Consider the following 20,876-nt stretch of genomic DNA (forward strand, 5'->3'; position numbering starts at 1 on the left):
GAACAGATTAAGAGAGGATATAATCATTGTGCATATGGAAGTGGAACTGATAATACCAAGTGACATGGAGTTTTGCTGGCATTGGACCAACAAAATCCAAAAGCCAGCACTGAAGTTAGGAAAATTCAGTCTTAAAACTGAGAAACAGTGTCTGTTTTTCTAACTATGAGGCCTGCAAAACACTAAAACACTAAAATAGGACACAGGACAACAAGGAAGATAAATAGTGTCTTAGGATTTCAATATCGCTAGCCATCCCTTTTAAAAAGAATAAAATAAAGTTCAAAAGTAATTTAGCTTCTTGTAAAAGCTCCATGATTAGTGGAAAGCAGAAATTGCAGAGTACATGCCCTGGGGGGATACTCCTGGCTTGAAATCCATGAACGTCTGATTACCATTTTTCCTTCCTAAGCCACGAGAGACCAAGAGTTTTTGTACTTCTGTAACTGCTTGTAACTCCTGCAGTTTAAACACCTGCAGCCTTGCATTTAAAACAATATCCATAAACAGATCTCAAGCTGCAGGACTTTGCTTGTTCTCCCATGGATGTCAAGAAGGGAAGGTTGTTCTCCAGCACACAACTACCTGCATGTACGGTTTCAGGGGAGAATGCAAGGAGGTCACTTTCCTCTAAAGAATCAAAGCCTGGCCATTGCTGAATATGGGGCTGTGGATGGGATGGACTAGCAAAGCTTGGTTTCTTAGACTTCTGGTTTTTACATCCTTCTGTCTCACAGGCCCAGGATTAAATCAGTCACTGCACTTGAGAGAGGGGAGGAGTTTTTCCACAGGTCAAGTGGGCAGGAACCTGCGAGTAAATTCCCCTCAGCTCTTGCAGGTTAAATACTAGAATCATTTTATGTATCCAGTCTCCATTACTGCTGATACCTCGATTTATCCTGCTCTGTATATGCAGTGCTTGTACAAGGTGGTCTCTCCGCAAGTAATGAAATTCTTTAGTCTAAGGAAGTATACCAGATAGAGTCTTAATGACTCCAGGTATACACTAAATGATCTAATGTCCCCTTCTGAGGAGTTCTGGGGGGGAATCCTTCAGCTAGGAAAACCACCAGTCTACGCAGGCAGTCTCTCTGACCCTGTGAATGCTGCTGTGTTCAGACCAAGGGAAACACCTCAAGAGGAGCAATGATGAGGGCGATTCTTGAGCCTTGTGGTTAGAACATCTACCCGAGCTGAGGGAGCCCCGATTCATATCCCTGTGGTCAGCCAAGCTGAGCAGACTTGCAGTCTTGAAGGTCCTAGAGGAATGACATTTGTCAGTGGGGGCAGGAGAGTAGGAGGAAAGCTTTCTGATTTTTTCCATCTCAAGAAATTCCAGCCTAAACTTCACAGAGTCCTGACAACACTTTTCTGAATTCCCAGGATTTCTGTGGAAAAGTTCCATTTCAGCTAATGTGTCTTCCTAATCAGCCCCTATCCCAGGATGTTTAATAGACTATGATTCAAGTCTGTTCTGCAGCAGTGCTTCATCACAACACCAAAAAAAGGCTAACTGGATTTATTGCATCATGAGATGCAATTGCCTCATTTTCTTTACATTTCTGTATTTTTACACTCTTTAATGTTTTCATTTTGTAGTCTTATATAGATTATATGCATTGTGAGTTACTCTTTCCTTTCCAGAATTCATCAAAATCTGCACAGAACCCGTCTCCTTGGGGTGCCAGTGGAAAGTAAGTTGCACAGAAACTTACATCAGATTGGCAGTCAGAAATCATATTTTCTTACCTGTAGTATAGTCTGATACTCTGGTGATTTTAATCCCAACACCTTTTAAATAACTGTATTAACATCTGTTTCTAGGAGCACAGGAACTCCATCACCTATGTCCCCCAGCCCATCTCCAGTCAGTTCTGTAGGATCCCAGGGAAGCACAGGGGCCCCTTCCCCATCTCCTATCATCAGCATTCCTCAGCGCATTCATCAGATGGCCGCCAACCACGTCAGCATCACCAACAGCATCCTCCACAGCTATGACTACTGGGAGATGGCTGACAACTTGGCCAAGGAAAACAGAGGTGAGCAAGGCAAGGCAATGGGCTATTTTAGAAGACTGTTACATGATTCGGATCAGGAAAATAACTATTTTGATAGGAAACCTGTCTGCAAAGTAGGGATGCAGGGGTGTTTTTCTCCTTTGGTCTGTTCATAGTCTGTTCCAAAACAGCCCAAAAAGGTAATTTTGATTGCTATCTCACTTAGAAGAATCTAATTTTTTCCTTTATTTGGGTGGCCAGGACTTGTGACAGACCAGTTGTAGACATAGCTGTGGGTGGCACTCACTGCCATCTGTGTCATTCTGGAGAGAAAGAGCTTCTCGCCCCCAAAGTCGCGGACGTGGATGAGATGTGTTTAGCCAGACCACATCAAAAAGCAGGAGAAGAATTTCTTTCTGCAGAAGGAATGAACAGCCCCTAGCCCTCCTCCCATCCAAAGCGTAAACAAATGGCAGTGAGGTGCTTCACTCCCTCTTCAGTGCAAACTTTTCTTCTGAAATGGTTTCTGTGAGCACGTGCCTCAGCATCTGACTTGATGGTAAATTATTCCCTGGTTTTCAGGATAATTTATGTATTTAATGCAGGGACAAGGGCAGAATTCAAGTCAAAACAGGACACCTAAGTGTAGGTGTGTACATGTGAGTTGGGGGGCTCATCTCCCATTGCAATTGATGGAGCTTTGTTCAATACAAACAGCAGAGTTCAGAGTGCTGTTCAGTTCACCCTGAAAGGGAGACAGAGATACAATCCATGTGGCTAACCACAGCCACCCAATGCCATTTGAGGTGTCCATACCTGCAATGCCACTCTGTCTCCTGTACATCCTATGTTAGATCTCCAGTCCAGGCTGTACATATCAACTGCCTGAGAGTATTGCATTGTCCCTATCCATGGCACGGGGGTTTGAACTGGGTGATCTTTAAGGTCCTTTCCAACCCAAACCATTCTGTTATTCTAATGCCTAGTGTCTAGTTAGCCAAATTACTCCTTAGGCTGAGTTTACCATGTTGTAAAGGCCTCTGTTTCTCTGTCATGGTAGCTTAAATATCTAGCATATCACATATGTATCATTAGACACTTGCGTGTAGACTTTTTGATTTAGTTGTCCCTAATCTCAGAATAAATCTTGCCCAGCATCTGTTTGCTTTATCAAGACTCAATGGAAATTATTGAAAAGCAAAGCTGAAGAACTGTTTTGTTCTTTAAAAAGAAAATTGTTGTGCATCAGCCTGTAACATCATGAACCACAGTGCTTTAAAATTAATCTCACCAGCGCTAAACTTTCATTCCCATGAAATATTCAGCTTGACTCAATTTGCAAGAGAATAAAATCTATTAAAGGGTGACAAGTAGCAAATAAAGGTTCACTCTTCTGATGCTGAATCTTTTTTTTTCTGCAGATTTTTTTAATGATTTGGATGCATTGATGGGACCTATCACCTTGCACAGCAGTATGGAGCATTTAGTTCAGTACACTCAGCAAGGACTTCACTGGGTGCGGAATAGTGCTCACTTGTCATAATGACTGCTTGCCATTCACATGGACAGTATACCTTTCATGGATAACTCAGTTATTCTGGACACTGTGCTACAGAAATAGTCAGCCACAGCATTGATCCAAACAAAGGTGAATATTTCTTCAATATTGAGCAAAATTTTTCTGACTGTAGACATATATGTGTGCAGCAGTACAATATACAGTGATGCCTCTTCAGAATGAATTGTTTGTTCTACATCACTGTCCAACCATTTTCATACACTAGAAATACTATAAAGAACTGACCTTGATGCACAAAACATACCCTTTCTATTCTTGTACTAAAAAACTCAAAAGCCAAAATCTCATGGGTTGATTGAGCCGAGTGCAATAAGCACAGATCCCTATTCAGGAAAGCTCAGAATAGATTCTTAACTTTAAGCTGGTACTGAAATCCTGATGACTTCAGCAGAGCTTAAGCACATACACAAGGGCTCTCCTGAACTGGAATGAATGAAGGCAAATTATAGACATGGAGAACTTTTACTGCGAGCATGGGCACGTCACAGAAGTTTCAGTATTAATGTGCCATCTCCCTGTTACTTCTCCACTGGAGCACAGAGAGGAGTTGTGTAGCCCCATTAAGTCAGACAAAGATGGCATTCCTTCATGTGCAATAAGTTTCAACAATTGCATGCGTTTCTTTATCTCCTGTCTTTTTAAGTAACTTTATCTCTCGTTCAGTTCCTCACCAACAGTACAACCTATGGTATCAAGCAAAAGGCCTGAAAACAGATATGCTGATAGCAAGAACTTAAAAGAGACAGTGGAAAATTGCATTTTGTTACTGACAGTAAATAGATAATGAAAAAATATGGCAAACAGTAATCCACTTAGGAAAGAAAATGTGTTAATTTCAGCTGCACACACACAGAGACAGATATTTATAACAGTTGTTGGCTTTCCATGGGAAGGCTCCATCCTGCAGATTTTGACTTTCATATCTTTTTCATCTAGCAGAAGCTTGCAGCATTTTCTTCCAAGCTGTATGGGAGCATTACATGCAATTTCCTTTATCTAGGAAGCTGAGTTTGCTGCTCATCAGGCTAAGAACTGTTTCCTATCATAATCCTCTCACTCTCCATGCATAATCCTCAACTAGGCTTTAATGCTTCTTGATTTATGGGGTGTTTTCAGTTCTTGTTGACAGGCTGTGTTTTTCATGCCAGAAGAATTAATCCCACAATAATTGGAGTTTAATTTGGGTCAGCTGAGGTCAAGGCCAGTTCATATCAACTGTGCTTGCATTCAGTGCATTTTTGTTCATTTTAAGTGATTTTCACATATTTAGGGGTGTTTTTCTATATTGGAAATATAATTTTTTTGCAATCAGATTTGCAGCCTTTACTCAAATCATCAGCTCCAGTGACTTCCAATGGACTGTTCTTGTCTGAGTCACTAGTTAGACCCTTTCATTATTGTTTTCTGATCTCATTTACATACATATTAAGGAAATTTGAGTACAAAAGACACTTTCAATAGAAGATGCAGGTAGAAGTAGCTACTGATATAAATGGTTGATTAAATGGTCCTTGCTGCCTTTTTTTTCTCCTCCCCTATTTTTGAAGAGCTGCATTTTGAAGAAAGGTACCAAACAATGCAGCATGATTTCTCAGTAAAATGTCTTCGGTAGCACAGGCTGTGTGTAAAGAGTGGGCTGGTGAGCACCCTGAGCCCCACATAGCTGTGATTTTGGCGACGCTCCTCAGCATAACTCCAGCTATTGCTCAGGCTCAGAGCCTTCACTGTGTTCTTTGGAGCAGCTCAGCAGGGTAGCTACCAAGGAGCTGCTCAGCCCCAAGACATCCTGGGACGATATGTATGTGCCCATCAGTGCTCAGATACTTCCCCCACAAGAGAAGTCCTGAGCTCAGCTGTGGTCACCTCTTAGTATGGACTTGAGTGTTAGAGGGTGACTGGCTCTAAGAGTGAACACATACATGCCTTTAAATGATAAAATACACAACCTCTGAGTCCTCCTGTCACTCTTAACCCTGGCTGTTACCCATCCCAGAAGGAACACAGTTTGTTTTGTCACAAGTATCGTCGAGAACTTGATCGGTGCCTTTCTGTTTATCACTTGCCTAATCTCCAGCTGTGGAAGTCTGTCAGGATATACTAGACTAGTAGCAACAGATTCTGTCAGCTGCTTCAATACCATATGAAGGTACTGTGGAATTTCCCCTCAGATCAGGAAAGTGAAATTCCAGTTAGATTAGCTTTTGTTTTCTTTGACGGTGCCTATGATGTTTATCTTCAGATAAGTTTGGGGGTTTGGGAGCCCTTTCTGCTATTTAATGTTGAGAAATCTTAGAAGTGACATATATTACTTGCCTTAAATGGAGTTTAGTTTTCTTGCACATGTGGCATTTGAGTTTCAAATATGGAACTTTGAAGCATGTTTATTTTACTAAGATCAGGATATTTTTATTAATCATGATGAACTCTTTATATGTATATAATATGTCAAGAAACTTCAAAGAAATGCAAGAATTAATGCTGTTCTGTTGTAACATTTCCAAGTATTAAGGACTCTTGCAGATGATTGTTCTTTCCTGTATGTTGTTCTCATATTGAATTATTTTGGTTGAATACTCATTGTTTCCATGGAAAAACACACTGGTTTTTAGTGTTTGTGCGGGCACATCATCTGTGTTGTCTGATGAGAATGCTGAGCCTTAATTTCTGGTGGTTCAACAGGATGAATGGATTAGAGGGTTTGGCTTTCTCTCCATAGGGTTTCTTGCAGCTATACTATTTTGATAAGGTTTTTTAGAATACTCTTCTGTTCAGGCTATTTGCCTGAGGGTTGTGGCTGATTAGATGACTGAATGTGGCATGGTGACAACAAACACTTCATTTGATCTTCTTAGGGCCTGATCTGAAAAAGTGCATGTGACTTTTAGGTCTGGTCCAGTTAAGCATATGCTCCACCTTAAGAACCTGAATAATATTAGGCTCTTCACACTGAGACACTCGGTGTGTTCTGGATAGGACCAGAGGAGACTGTCTTTCTTTGGGGCTCCATGAAAAACAATGACTCATTTTAGTCTGTTATAAAAGTCTGGGAATATGCAGGCTTCTTTGTACCATAGCAATGTCCAGGTTCATTTTGAGAAAGTAAGAAGTCATTCCATACAAATCCAGAAGAATCACAGAATCACAGAATATGCTGAGTTGGAAGGGACCCATAAGGATCATCGAGTCCAACTCTTGGCCCTGCACAGGACATCCCAAGAATCACACCATGTGTCTGAGAGCATTCTCCAAACGCTTCTTGAACTCTCTCAAGGCTTGGTGCTGTAACCACTTCCCTGAGGAGCCTGTTCCAGTGCTCAACCACTCTCTGGGTGAAAAACCTTTCCCTGATAAGTAACCTAAACCTCCCCTTACTCAGCTTCATGCCGTTTCCTGGAGTCCTGTCACTGGTCACAAGAGTGAAGAGATCGATACCTGCACCTTAAAGTCCCTTCATGAGAATGTTGAAGACCACAATGAGGTCTCCCCTCAGTCTCTGCTTTTCCAGATCATGCCTGGAAGGAGAAATTTGTTACAGAGGCTTCTGAAGCAGTAAGGGTTGATAAAGAAATGGGACAGATTCAAAGGAATTAGGTATTGCAGGTGGATGTGACAAATGCAGAACAGCCTATAGGATCCTCACAGAGAGCAAGATCATACAGACTCCTTGGCCTTAATCCTTTACAGTATTCCATCGTGGCATGAGTGACAGGTAAGAACAAAGCATATGCAGAGGTTCAATTGTGGCCAAAAGTCAGACATGTCCTCCCTGTCACACGACAGGATACCCAAACCTCTTGTTTGCCTATTTCTTTTGTCCAAATACCACAGGGCTCCAAAGGAAGAGATTATAGTGAACAGAGGACCGTAGGTAAAGGAGGTTAAGAAGATCAAGCCCTAAGTGTAGATACACATATGTATATACTGTAAATCTAAATAGTCATAAAAGTCACTCGGCATGAAGGATATGACTAGTGCCTACCATTGATCATCAAGTACTCATCACTGAGCAGCCATATCACCTCAGAAGTGCAGTAGCTGTTGTCAAAATAATTTGTGTAGCTAATTAATTTATACGAAATGCACCTTTGGGACTGTGCCATAGTATCTCTTTTGTAATACAAATGTTCAACCATTTTTCATGACTACTGATTCAAATCTACATCACTGAAATGTCAGGACATCTTTTCTTCCCTAGAAGAGAACATATACTTAGACCTGGCTAATCTGTACTTAGTTTATCTACCCAAGAGACTTTAGCAGTCACCAGCCTTAATGCATGTACAGTATATACTATTCATTGACTTAGTAGTAGTTTTTAATCCAAATGAAATTGGAATTTGCAAAATGACTTGGATTAATGGCATCTGCCTAAGAGATCTTGCAGATGTGACATTAAATGATTCATGATTTTAGACAGGAAGGGTTGAATTTTATGTAAATAACAGTGGATGAATTCCTTGATCTTTTTACTAGAAGATTTTTTAAAATTAAAAGATTGTCAAAGCAATATGTTTTTTTAACTCTCCTAAATTTTCTGGTGGGTCATGGGTTCATAGTAAAAGCTATATTAAGAACATCTCCTTCTGCAATATGCCTTGCCTTTACATAATCCTCTTAATGCTTAACATATCAGAAAGAAATGTTTCTTTTTCAGAGCGATAGCAACATTTCCCTCCCCCATTCAGGGAGAATCCTCAAACTGAAGAATAAAATCTCCTGGCACATTAGAAATACAAACAATGCTTGAAGAATATGGACTTGTTAATGTAACAACCAAAGTTTGGCTGATGCAGACCTAACATGCCTCTCATTTTGGTATATTTTAGTTAGCATACACATATTTGAACTCATTGTGTTTGAAACTAAGGAATTAGTCCTATTTTCATGTCTTAAAACGGCCCGGTTGGTCTGACGAGTATCATGATTATAATTTTTACATTAGCTTATGTACTGTGCACCAAGGGCTAGGAAGGCATGTAACCACAGAAAATTTGTCAGAATGCTTTCAGAAAAGCATTTGGATAATCTGTCTCAAAAAATACAGAACAACGTCTCTCAGCCAATATTGTTAGCATGAAAATTTGGCTACTTTGATGTGTCTCATATAGCTGCCATTTGCCCTCAGTAAGGCCAAGACTCCATTTCCAGCATCACTGGTCGCCGTGCTGTAAATTGCTCCTAAGATTAATTAACAAACTGGGAAAGTCACTTTAGGCCCTGTTTGTGCTAACCTGACTAAAGCTACGTAGAGGAAAACCACTAAGATTTAGAGCATCCAGAGCTCTGTTGTTCTTTCAAAAGACAACAATTTTCCTCAGTGAGACAGGTGGGATCCAGTTGGGGCTACTTCCAGTTGGGGCTATTCCTCTCCCTCCATTTGCTGTCTGGCTCTGTTGCTCTTGGTAGCCCACAAGTATGCCTGCACTTTCAGGGGTGTTTGATACTTTGGCAGTCCAGGCTACCTTTCAAACGAGGTGCTGGTGCACAGAGCAGGTAACTCACAGGTTGCATAAAGGGCCTTGCTTTTGTCCCCCAAACCAGCAGCAGATACAGGAAGGCTCACTTGCTTTTTCAGTCTGTGAGCTTGAATCTCACACATCGTATCTTGAAGCCCAGCCTCATCGCTGCTGCCCTTGAAGGATTCCAGAGAGTCCAAGGGAAATAACAGAATTAGGGGGAAAAGGGGGGATTTCCTCTGTCCCAAGGCACTTATTCCCTTTTTGGGAGCGAATATAGTGAACAACATGGATGATAAGGCACTCAGGTCTCATGTTTCTCGTATATACTAACACAGGGATACTTAACACTTATCTGCCTCATAGGGCTTTATGAAAATTAAGTAATGTTTGCAAATCACTTTGTATCCTCAGAAGAAAAGTGCTGTAGAAGAGCTATGGAAAAAACTGCTAAGTACACTGGATGAATTTTGCCCCTGAGTCCAGAGCTACAAGACCCTTAAAATCCTTAAATACCGTGTAAGCTCTTGATGTAAGCACCAGAGTGAATAAAACTTTTGCTTAGTGCTGAGGGGAGTCACAGACTAGGTGAAATTGCCATTCCCATAGTATCTATAACTATGATCCTGGTAGAGAGCAAGAATTACAAGCATACATAAGGGGACAAACAGCGTAGGTTTGCCAAGTGCTGCATGGCCATCGAAGAATTTCACATCTTTTTATGGCTTTCAGCCACTTTGTATTTCTGCAGAAGAAATTTGTACAAAGTGTGTTTCTCTTAACAGCTTAAGAAGTGTTCAAATATTTGTTATTCCAAATCCAGCTTCAGATAACTTCAAATCAATGGAAATTTTCTCATAGAACAGTGCACTGCAGAGAGAACTAGTTGCTTAACAAAACATTAAAAAAAAAGTCTCTCATAAGAAAATATGTGTCTGATGCACATTGCGAGTAACTGAACTGGGAAGAGATGCACTGGGAGCATAATATGGTAGTTACCTTCCCAAATCACACCATTGTTAGCCAGCATCCCCAAGTCAAACTCTCAGCTCTTTTCTGACACATTACACGTAGAAGTCATCAATAAAGCACTTCACCAAGGACTGAACATCAGTCAAATCAACAAAATGTTTCTATTGTGGTTCATGTTATTCAGTCAATACTAACAAGTCCTTCCTTAGTACTAAATACCTTTGCTCCTCCACTTGGCATTCTTAGATATGGAATGCTCACCCTATCAACAGACATCGAAGGAAACACTTCCTGCAGGAACTAGCTAGACATAGGTGATATTTACCAAAGGACAAGCCCTTCTTATTCTTTTTCTCACTTCCATTTTGGAATATATTTCTATTGAAAAAGGGTATTTTCATTTGCAGTTTAGATTTATCATAGAATCATAGATGAGTTTGGGTTGAAAGGCACCTAGTTCCAACCGCCCTGCCATGGACAGGGACACCGTCCACTAGACCAGGTTGTTCAAAGCTCCATCCAACCTGGCCTTCAACACTTCCCATATATGTGGCATCCACAACTTCTCTGGGCAACGTGTTCCAGTGCCTCACCATCCTCATTGTAAAAATTTCTTCCTTATATCTAATCTAACTCTAACCTCTTTCAGTTGAACACTGTTGCCCCTTGTCCTGTCACTACAGGCCCTGGTAAAAAATCTTTCTGCACCTTTCTTATAAACTCCCTTTTTGTATGAAAAGACCACAGTAAGATCTCCCCAGAATCTGCTCTTCTCCAGGCTGAACAACCCCAGCTCTCTCAGCCTGTCTTTGTAGGAGAAGTGCTCCAGCCCTCTGACCATCTTCATGGCCTCCTCTGGACCTGCTCCAACAGGTCCATGTCTTTCCTGTACTGAGGATGCAGATCTGGACTCAGTACTCCAGGTGGGGGTCTCATGACAGCAGAGTAGAGGGGGAGAGTCACTTCCCTCAACCTGCTGGTCATGCTTTTTTGGCTTTGTGGGCTGCAAGTGCACATTGCTGGCTCCTGTCCAGCCTCTCATCCACTAGCACCCGCAAGTACTTCTCAGCAGGGCTGCTCTCAATCAGTACATCCTTAGTCTATATTGATACTGGGACTTGGACTAACACAGATGTGGGACCTTCTATTTGGCCTTATTGGACCTCATAAGGGTCACATGGGTCCTTTCCTCAAGTCTGTCTAGGTCCCTCTGGATGTCAAGGTCCCTTTGGGGACCGTCCTGCAGTTCTAGACATTTTCTTCCTCAACTCCATCTCCCAGCCTGGGCTTGTGACATGCAGGACAAGGTAGAGTTGAAATTAGTCACAGGGAAAAGGTGAAAGTCAGTGCAGAGCTACTTCAAGCAGCTCAGGACTTTCTGCTTTCTTCTCATTCCCACCCTACCTGTGGGAGTGGTACCCACCTCATCCCATTATTCCTAGCAAGAGAATTCAGTTCCCTCTTGAGGAAGAGACAGTGGGTGCTGATGACTTCATGCACAATTTCTGACAGCTCTTCTCCTCTGCATGGAAAGGCAGCAGATGGGAGAGAGCATTAATCTGGGGAATGTGTTGGTGACTCAAATACCTTGTGTGAAACAGAAGTGCAGCTGGAGCAGTTCCAGCTGCATCTCCAGGCCCAACACCTTGGCCTGACACTGTGTTACTGATCTGCTTGAGTAAGCATTGCCACTTTATGGCCCTGCAGTAGAACGAGCAGGAGCTGGTGGTCTCACACCTGTGCAACGACCTTCTTTAGGCTCTTAAGGACACAACAGCCTTGTTAAATAGGAAGAGAGGGTGAAATAGGAAGAGGAAAAAAGGTCCTGATTTAAACACAGAAGTTGGGATTCACCTCGTCTTGTACAGAAGGTCTGAAATAAACACAGTGAATCACACCGTAGAAATGCTTGTTTCTGTCCACTGGCTACAAAGGGAATTTAGGTGATGAGTTCAGATATAGAGGTGCCATAAATCCCACCCCAGGTTTACAGTCATACCTGTTGCTGACAAGTGTGCATGATGAAATTGGTAAATATCGTAGGATGCGCTGAGGCAGGATGGGGCTGAGATCATGTTGAGAGAGAGCAGATATGCAGGAAAATAGGTATGGAGAAAATACAGTTCCTTCTGAGCTATTTCAAGCATACATTTTAGACTTGGACCATCTCTTGACCACTCTGTAATTCACTGGGCCTAAATCCAAAGTAGTTCCTTGAGAAGTGATTGAGCATCTTTCTTCTACTAAGATTACTGAAATATCAAGGAAATATATTTTACATTTTACTAAACACTTGCAGGCACTTTTCCCATATGCTGCCTGGAAGTAGAGCTGGCTTCCTTTAAAGAAGGAGAAACAGTTTCTCTGTAGGTGATGAAAGAGATGAGGTTGGCTGTGAGCCCACATGAGGCCAATATTACTCTTTTTTATGGAAATTCAGCGTCATTTTTCAATTCACTATGTGAAAATGACAATTTTATCCATGATGAACAGCCTATAGGCTACACAGGAACACCTAAAGCTTGTGGCCTGCCTGCAGACCAACTTCTACCAACTCCTAGTGCTGGCTTCCCTTGGTGTCAGTGGAGGCAGAAAGAGCAGTGGTACATTGAGAGCTTCAGAGCAGCCAGGTCAGGGTGTGCTTGCAGTACCATTGGTAGGCTGTCTCTTTCCATGGATGGCAACAGAAGGGGCAGGAACCAAAGCAGAGGAGCCAAAGCAGAGAAGCCAGGCAGTGTGAGAACTGCCCAAGGCTAATCCCTGGTCCTCCTGTGCAGGGACAATGCTCCGTGCTGACCATGGCAAATGGAGACAATAACAGATATAACAAATCATGGCTGCACACACACTTACTGCCTTTAGCAACTCCCTGCCTTCATAGGCATGTTGTTTATGGAAACCTGGACTGCAGTGGTGCCTGCTGACCAGTGCCATGTTGCAGTAGTCCTACAGAGTCCTACAGAGGCTCTCTTCCATGGAGCTGCCACAATGCAGAAGCCAAAACCAAACAATGCTGAGGGTGGGTGAGGGAAACAAATAGGTGTAGAAGACAGTACAGGGTCAGCAAAATAACAGGATGCTTAAATTTGTCATTACTTCTCCGGCCAGTTGCAACAATCACAGAGACCCCTGCCAATTTTCCATGCTGCACGTAGCACCAGTGGCTGAAGAGGCAGTGTGGCAATCCCAGTGTGGGATCCAGCCACTGACCATCCTCCTGACAGGCGCACTGGCAGTGCAGACAGTGCCTGGGGAGATGTTGGTGCATTGCAACTCTTCCCCATCTCCCCTTTTCACACAGTGAACTCCTATGTGACTGTCCCTGGCCAGATGAGGTACACAGAGACCAGTTTATGACTAGAATTACTTTTGTAACAAACCACAGAGATTCATTTCCATATTTCATTTACAGCAACAAACGCCAGCAGGTTTTTTGTAAAATTATTCGAGTTGGGATGGCTTTGTTTGCAGCTCATAAAATATTGCTTGTGTTTCTCTCTGAGGATGTGCTACCTGAGACCTCCCCCACTCTGCTCCAGCAGTTTTTCTCTTTCTGCTGACCATAATCCCACAATAGGTCCCCATACAGCAGGCAATATTGTTTACACAGGTTAATAAACAGAGTATTCTGTACAGTAATTTATGCTGTAAAGTATGTACATATATCACGGTAGCAGTCACGAATGCTTTAAACTGCCTTATTTATTAGATCGGTTAGCATTTCCCCCCTTGCTCCAGAATACTTTAAATTATTTTTATCTTTTGCATTAGGTATTTTTTTAGTTGCTGCAGTTTGACCCAATTATTATCAAAAAAAAAGTCTTTACGGTGAATAAATACCTAAAATTTAAGTAGAAATAGCATATTCACTGCCCATCCAACTAATATAGCTCTGATTATGATTACAAATAAATGTGGTATACTCTTATGTGTGTAACATAGTATATGCCAGAAATCATATTCCACTTGTGATCAATACAAACAAGAGTTTTAGTAACTTCCACCTATTTCATTCTTCCATTGTGAGACAAAAACATAATAAACTACTTAATGTAAAATGTTCCCCGTGAGAGCCCTGGTCTTATTCCTCCCTCAGGCAAAACTCACATTGGCTTCAGTGGGAGCTTTACCTAAGTAAAAGTACAACATAGGGACATTACAAAAATAAATATATCACATATAAACAGTACTTGTGCTTTGCAGTCATTCCTTTCCTCTTTAGTAAGAAACATAAGGTAGATGCTACATCTGTAATGCTCCTCTCACTCCTTCCCTTTTGCTGTACAAGTAAAAAATTGAGATTCAGAACCAATTGTATTTGTTCCATTCACTCAAGCAAAATACAAATCTTTCAGGGATCAGTTCCAAGTCAAACTAGAAGATACAAAAAAAATTTTCATTTGTTTGTTTTCATGTTAAATTATGTTACACAATTAAACAGATTAATGCATACAAAGGCAATGAAATTATTAATGACTTGTTTTACCGTTTGGAGATTTTGCTATGTCCGCAGTTCATATAAAACTCATGTAGCACAGTTTCTGGGATGGTGAAAAATCCTACTGTAATGTAACAGAATGAGCCTTAAGGATTTGTAAGAATAAGCACTTTTATATTAAAAAGCAAGTATTAATTCATCAGTAATATTACTTTTTTAATGTGACAATAAACCATGAATTCAACATCCTTCTGTCTCAATTATGCCTCATCTGTCTCTTTCTTAAACCTTTTTCTGAGGGAAATAATTGCCTGGTTTTCTGTTGCAGCTTTTGGTTCCTATTGCAGTCGCCTTTGCTCCTGCCTAAGTCACCTACCTTTATCCACACTTCCTTCATGGGTGAGCTCATTTGCAACCTTTCTACAAGGAAGGAGGAAAGGCTCAGTCACCAAAGCAGATCTCATTAGCAGGGTACCAGATTTAACTGGGGTGTCTGGCAGAACCAAAGATGTGGAAAGAGGCCGCTCTCTGGGGAAGGAGAGCAGAGTCACTACTACATTCTAATGAGGCACAGGATGAGCACATCACCAATCCAAACTTTTCTTTATGCAGATGTAGGAGACAAGCCCCTGTACCTAAAGGCCACTGACATTTCTAAGTAGTGCCAAGACAGCCACAATCTCAGCAGTTGCAGAGCAGCAGTTCACAATGCATAGGCCACTATTATGATAAATCCACAAGAAATCCAAGTACCAAGTCACTCTCCAGCCTGCCTTCCCCTATCCTCACACACACATGCACATTGTTCACCATTTCCCAATTCCTATAGCTTCCTCCCACATAGGATTGACATCTCTTAGAAGTACTTATTCCATACTTACACCAAAACTTTAATGCTGCTGTTTTAACATGACCATTTTAGCATCTTGTGGATCTTTTCTTCTTGATCAATACCTGGGGAGTCAGGGGCTGAACATTTTCCCTCTTCTTACTGGGGAAGGCCTGTTTTCCCAAGCAGCATATGACAGCTGGGGCAGGTACTGCCTGAAAATCTCAGGTGCAGGCCAGGAGAAATTACCTTCCCAAACAATGTTCCACACTTTCATGACTCACCACCATACACAAACCTGTGCCTTTAATGGACTGTGACCATCACATGTTCAAGCACACAAACGGAGAGATTTTGCTACTGAGGGTGGTGAATGTATTTCAGGAACAAGTTCAGTCTTATGACATGCTGTGCTTCATGATGGGCTGACACATGGCATCGCTGCCCCAAATCACTGCCAGGCTACTTGTGTTAGGACAGGAAAACAGGCAAAGAACAGTCTCCCCAGGCACTGCCATCATGCGAAGATGGAGAGAGCTTCCCCAGGCATTGCCTGCAGTGGCTGAGGAGCTGACATACCTCGCACCAGGAATACAGTTGCCCATAGCTGTGTTTTACAAGACAACTGAGGTTCAGAGTGAGTCCACTGCTATCTCCCACACCAATGCTGGTTCAGTCCTACACACCATACACAGCTCCATTAACTTCTGCTAGTTAATGGAGCTCCTTGCTTTAGCACTGCCTCTCTCCCTGACCACCTCAGGAGTTTGATGGAAATCCTGCAAAATATTCATGCAGAATTTTACTTCCTGACTTGTTACTCTTAAACTTCCTCTTCTCAGTGCAATTCAAGGTCAGGAAAAAAATCAGGCACCACTGAGCTAAAGACCTGGAGGGCCCATTATGATGATCTAGTCTTACTTTCCAGGAAAACACAAGCCATAACATTTCATCAAGGGATTCCTTTATGAAAGGCTAATAATTTGATGAAGAGAAGCCTAACATTTTATTAAGGCACCCAATCTTGATTTAAAGACACAGAGCAATGAAGAATTTACCACAGCTCTTTGACTGCTATTTGCTAAAAATTCTGCCCCAGGGCTTCACTTTGAATGGTATCAAGCCAACTGCAAAGTCAAACAGAAAAAAAATTCAAAATCTGAAGATGGAATATATGTACTGAAAAAAAGGGGAAAAAATAGAGGGAAACTTTGCATTTTAGGGGAGTTTCTGCTCCTAATTTGAGGAAAGTATGCATAGGCCGTAGTATTTGCTATTCTGAAACAGAATAGGTTGTAATCTTGTTCACTAGACATGCAAGCCCACAAGACAAAACACAAAAGGAAACATTGGAACAAGTCCTGCTGAAATGCAGACCCTGTTGTTGTCCTTCACTTCATTTGCATCAGGCTCACATTCATAATAATGTGATTCTTACATTTTCTTTGATTTAAGAATAGGAACCACCGGCATGTCTGGTTCCATAAGATTAAAACCAGGCTACCCAACTGCCTGGATAGAGATTATTAACTTGAAATTTGTCCTATAAAGAATTACTGATCAGTAGAGAGGTACTGTTACAGTGTCTCCCAAGACCATTTATGCAACTTCTGACAGTGTGAATTTGTACTGATTTGATATTCTGTAGTCATTTTTCAAAAACCAGTATTACAAATCAGCTATAAGAAGCTAAGGTTACATATGTTGAGAACTGTGACTTGAGAGTACAGTATATATGCCTATACCCAGTTTAAAATAATGGGGAACAGTCCTATAGATACAGATCTTTCTTTTTCCTTTTTTTTCCTGCTCCCCAGAAAAAAATTTCTTAGTCCCACAGTGCTGTGGACAGCTTATGATTTACAAATCCCTCCAGGTAAAGCAGAGAGAATGGACACTAAGCACAATGAGTATGTCTGTTTTGTAAAGCCACTGGGGAAAAGGTACCCATCTTTGACAGACTTCCTTGAGAGATATCCCCAGCCCTTTCACTGCTGCCCTCTCAAGGAGTACTAAGAGCAAGCTTTTGCAGATATGCTAGTTAAGCATTTAGGCATTATAACAAGATACATCATTTCAGGTGCCTGGCCCCAAATGTGTCGGGCCCCAGGCCACCCAATGTACTATGTGGAGGGATCTGTATGGCTTGAATGAACCTTCACTTGAGGGAAGAGCTCCTGGATCCAGGCACTAGTCCCTATGCAGAGCAATAATTTCCAGTCCCTTCTAAATCACCAAGTGCCTGATACAGGGCCCCAGACAAGACTTCCACCCTGCCAGATCAGGCAAAGTACACTCCTACAAGTATTCTTCAGGGTACGGAGCAAATCCTTTAGGAAACAGGGGAGCCAGAGCGCAATAGTTCCAGGGTTTTTTGGTTTTCTGTCTATTTGCTTGGGTTTTTTCAGGTCAATATAGCGGATTATCTGTCACAGCCTGAAAGCAAGCCTTTCTTAAACTAAATAGGCCCTCTCTCAGGAAGAGACCCTACTCCAAGCCGAATATTGTGGCCACATACTCAATACTGGTGTTTGAAAAATGACTACAGAAAATCAAACTCCCAAAACAGGCTCCACAGTCCCAACATCAGCCACAGCACACCCTCTGGTAAGGGCCTGGGGCCTGTTCCACCACAGCATGTGTGCTCCATCTTTATGTTGTTTTTGCACATCTCATACTAGCAGCAGTCAGAAAAAAAATCACTAGTCTTAATGGTCCTTTGGTGTGATCAATAGAGTAGTTCTTACTAGCATCCTAAGCTCACTGGTGAACTGGGAAAAAAAAAAAAAAGAGGAAGCTAAGAGTGATAAAAGTTGTTTAAACTTCAAGGACACAAAACCATAAACAAGGTGTCATCTGCTTCCACGAGTTACTGCAACCTGGCCAATCTGGACTCAGTGGATTGCTTTTATAGCTCTCTTCATGATGCTGAATAGAAGTTTAATAAAAAGGTTTAGATGGAGCAGACAATTTGTTCTTGCTTCATCAGAACATAAATTTTGACTATGCACGGATTTAAGTATCTAGGCTTAGGTCCTGTAACTAGCTCGAGCTAATAGTTTCTAATCAAATCAAGTCAAATCCTCTGCTGTGTATGAAGTTGTGTGAGTTAAAACACTGCAAGAGTAGAGGATTTAAGCTTAAACACAGTGAATGAGGTATACACAAAAATTTATTTTTTATTGTCTTGCTGCTGTAGGTCAGTCTCACAAAACTCATCATCATCATCCAGACAAAGCCACAAGAAGCGGATAAAGCTATATGGTCTGTCTCCAAGCATAAGACAGGGTAAATTTATACCCACTTCACATGCTTTCATAAAGCTCCTGTGAAAGCATGAATAGGTGCTTTGAGAAGATGGAAGGCAGTTGGAACCCTGAAAGCAATCCAAAATTCTCTTTTGATTATACCTTTATCAGGCATGCTTTCTGAAAATTTTACACCAAAGAAACAGAAGTGACCCAACTGGGTTTGCTTCTTCAGCTCAGCTATTCTATTCACTTTTCCATTCACCTTACAAGTGCCAATTTAAAACAGTCAGACCCAACTGGCTCATAATGAAGAGATGACATTCAGATTACATTGCATTTATTAAAGTGTTATTAAAGTAAGAAAAAGATTCCACTAAGTGGTGTCTTCCCAATTTTAAGTAGTGTTGGAAATTGTCCACCATTCTAGTTGCCCTCTCTAAAATAAACTGGACAGATCCTAATACCACTACAGCTCCTTTTCATATAAGAATAGAGAAACAAAATCTTCGTGGATTTCAGCACAATGTATCCTTCTCAATGGCACTTCCCCAGCTAATATTCTTCAGATACTTCCTGAACAACATTCAGTCAACTTCCAGTTCTCTCACAGCTGTGATAATTTATTAATTTCCAATATGACATACTAATAGGAAAGATATATTTATCTAGCCAACACAGCTAGCTTGGTATGAAGTAGGCTCAAAAAACAAGTAACACTTGAAAGTCATTCCTTTTTCTGCTTAAAGAATGTTTGGAGTTTTACTTGTAGAAGACAGAACTTTGCAAACAGACCTCCCATACAAAAAACACAGCCCACGGGAGCTGCATGGGAGAGACACCTTCAGCTCCAGAACTCTAAGAAAGCTTTCTGCACTGAGTCATAACAGGATGGAAAGTGGGATAATCTATTTAACTGTTTTAGTGCCTGGCTCCCCTGACAGCCCTGGAGGTCACTGTCTAATGTGACATGAATTATCTACGACTTTTCCAAGGAGCAATCCCCATGAGCAAGGAAGTATAGCCAGAAAATGAGGGCCTCAATACCAGAGCATTTAGTACATACAGGCAAACACATATATGGTGAAGTAGGTGTGGTTCTTTTGACACAGAAGGCACAATTTGGCTTTCATTGTGCTATGACTCCATGTATCAAGCTGTGTTGAGGGGGTTGGAAGGGGTACACCTCCTGCTAAATATCAAGGGGAGCTCCACCTTCAACATGCTGTTTGTGCTTTCAGATCTAGGCACATCTTACAGACATACCACACATGAATTCCAGATGAACCTGCCTTACTACCCTTCACCACATCTTGGAGGTATTACCAGAAAACTAGACTTTTAGGATGGTCTTGCAGATCAGCATAGAAAAGCTCTTACATGGCGACAGCATGGACAGTGTGGGCAGTGTATGTCAAAACTACTAATACATGAAAAGGAAGCCATGAAGAGCTTAAGGATGGCATAAAAGCAGACAGATAGCAAAAAGAAGCAATGAAAAGGCCTCTTTCAGTTAAGGGTAAGACCTTTCTTCTTAATGTGGTAGAAAAAAAGATTTAGGAAGGTGAGATAAGGTCAGGTTACCGGATAATGCAGACTTCCTGGGTAGCGAGATATCTGCCAAATGAAATGAAACAGCATGAATGTTAGAGATGCCAGAGAGGAGCTGGTTACAGTGATTAAGGTCTGAGGTGATGAGCTCAGCACCAACTGTCTAAAAAACAGTACAGACAACTCAACTAAGACATCAACTCAGGGTACAGCTGCAACCTAAACAGCTAACTAGATGTTCAGCTACTCAGTGAATAAGACAGTGAATAATGCAGAAAATATTCTCCTTTATAACAGTCAGTGCTGAATTCTCCTCTGGCATACTGTTCATGCCCCTTCCCAAGATTTAAAAGATCTTGCAGAAACAAGTGGAGGTCAGAGAGTAAGAATGAGAATGAGCAAATTGGGGAGTGGGAGGAATAAAGGCAGAGGCAGAGACTATCACTGGAAGAGACTGAAAGGAATGAGATTTGTTTATCTCAGAAAGGAGGCACATAAGAAAGCACACAGCGAGATAAAATAACAAATACTTTATAGAAGAAGTATCTGACACTTCTCTCTACCTTGCCACATAACAGATGAATAAAGGAACATTCAATGAAATGAAGACCTCATGTATTCAAAGCTGATCAAATGAAATTCTCTTTCACAAAATGTGTAATTGGACAGTGGAAGATATCACCACAGGAAGCACTAAGGTCAAGAACAGTGCAGGATTCAAAGAAGGTTTGGATGGCTATATGGATCACAGGAATATCTAGTCAGAACAATTATGCTAAACTTTGGAAAAAGTAAAAAGACAGGCT

General features: G+C 41.5%; 1 protein-coding gene across 3 annotated transcripts in view; it reads left to right on the plus strand.

Moving 5' to 3' along the window:
- The window catches only part of AFF3 (AF4/FMR2 family member 3), a 326,376-nt gene extending 319,599 nt beyond the window's left edge, over positions 1-6,777 (plus strand). For 2 of the 3 annotated variants that reach the window (XM_032679791.1, XM_032679792.1), the window contains exons 19-21: positions 1,645-1,694; positions 1,825-2,039; positions 3,419-6,777. In XM_032679791.1, coding sequence (XP_032535682.1) covers positions 1,645-1,694; positions 1,825-2,039; positions 3,419-3,540 — 387 coding nt within the window. In that variant the 3' untranslated portion in view covers positions 3,541-6,777. The remainder of the gene's footprint in view (positions 1-1,644; positions 1,695-1,824; positions 2,040-3,418) is intronic. The other variant, XR_004355358.1, reaches the window with a different exon arrangement.
- Positions 6,778-20,876: the final 14,099 nt, after the last annotated feature.

This window comes from Chiroxiphia lanceolata, chromosome 2, assembly GCF_009829145.1.
Source record: "Chiroxiphia lanceolata isolate bChiLan1 chromosome 2, bChiLan1.pri, whole genome shotgun sequence".
Lineage (NCBI taxonomy): Eukaryota > Metazoa > Chordata > Aves > Passeriformes > Pipridae > Chiroxiphia > Chiroxiphia lanceolata.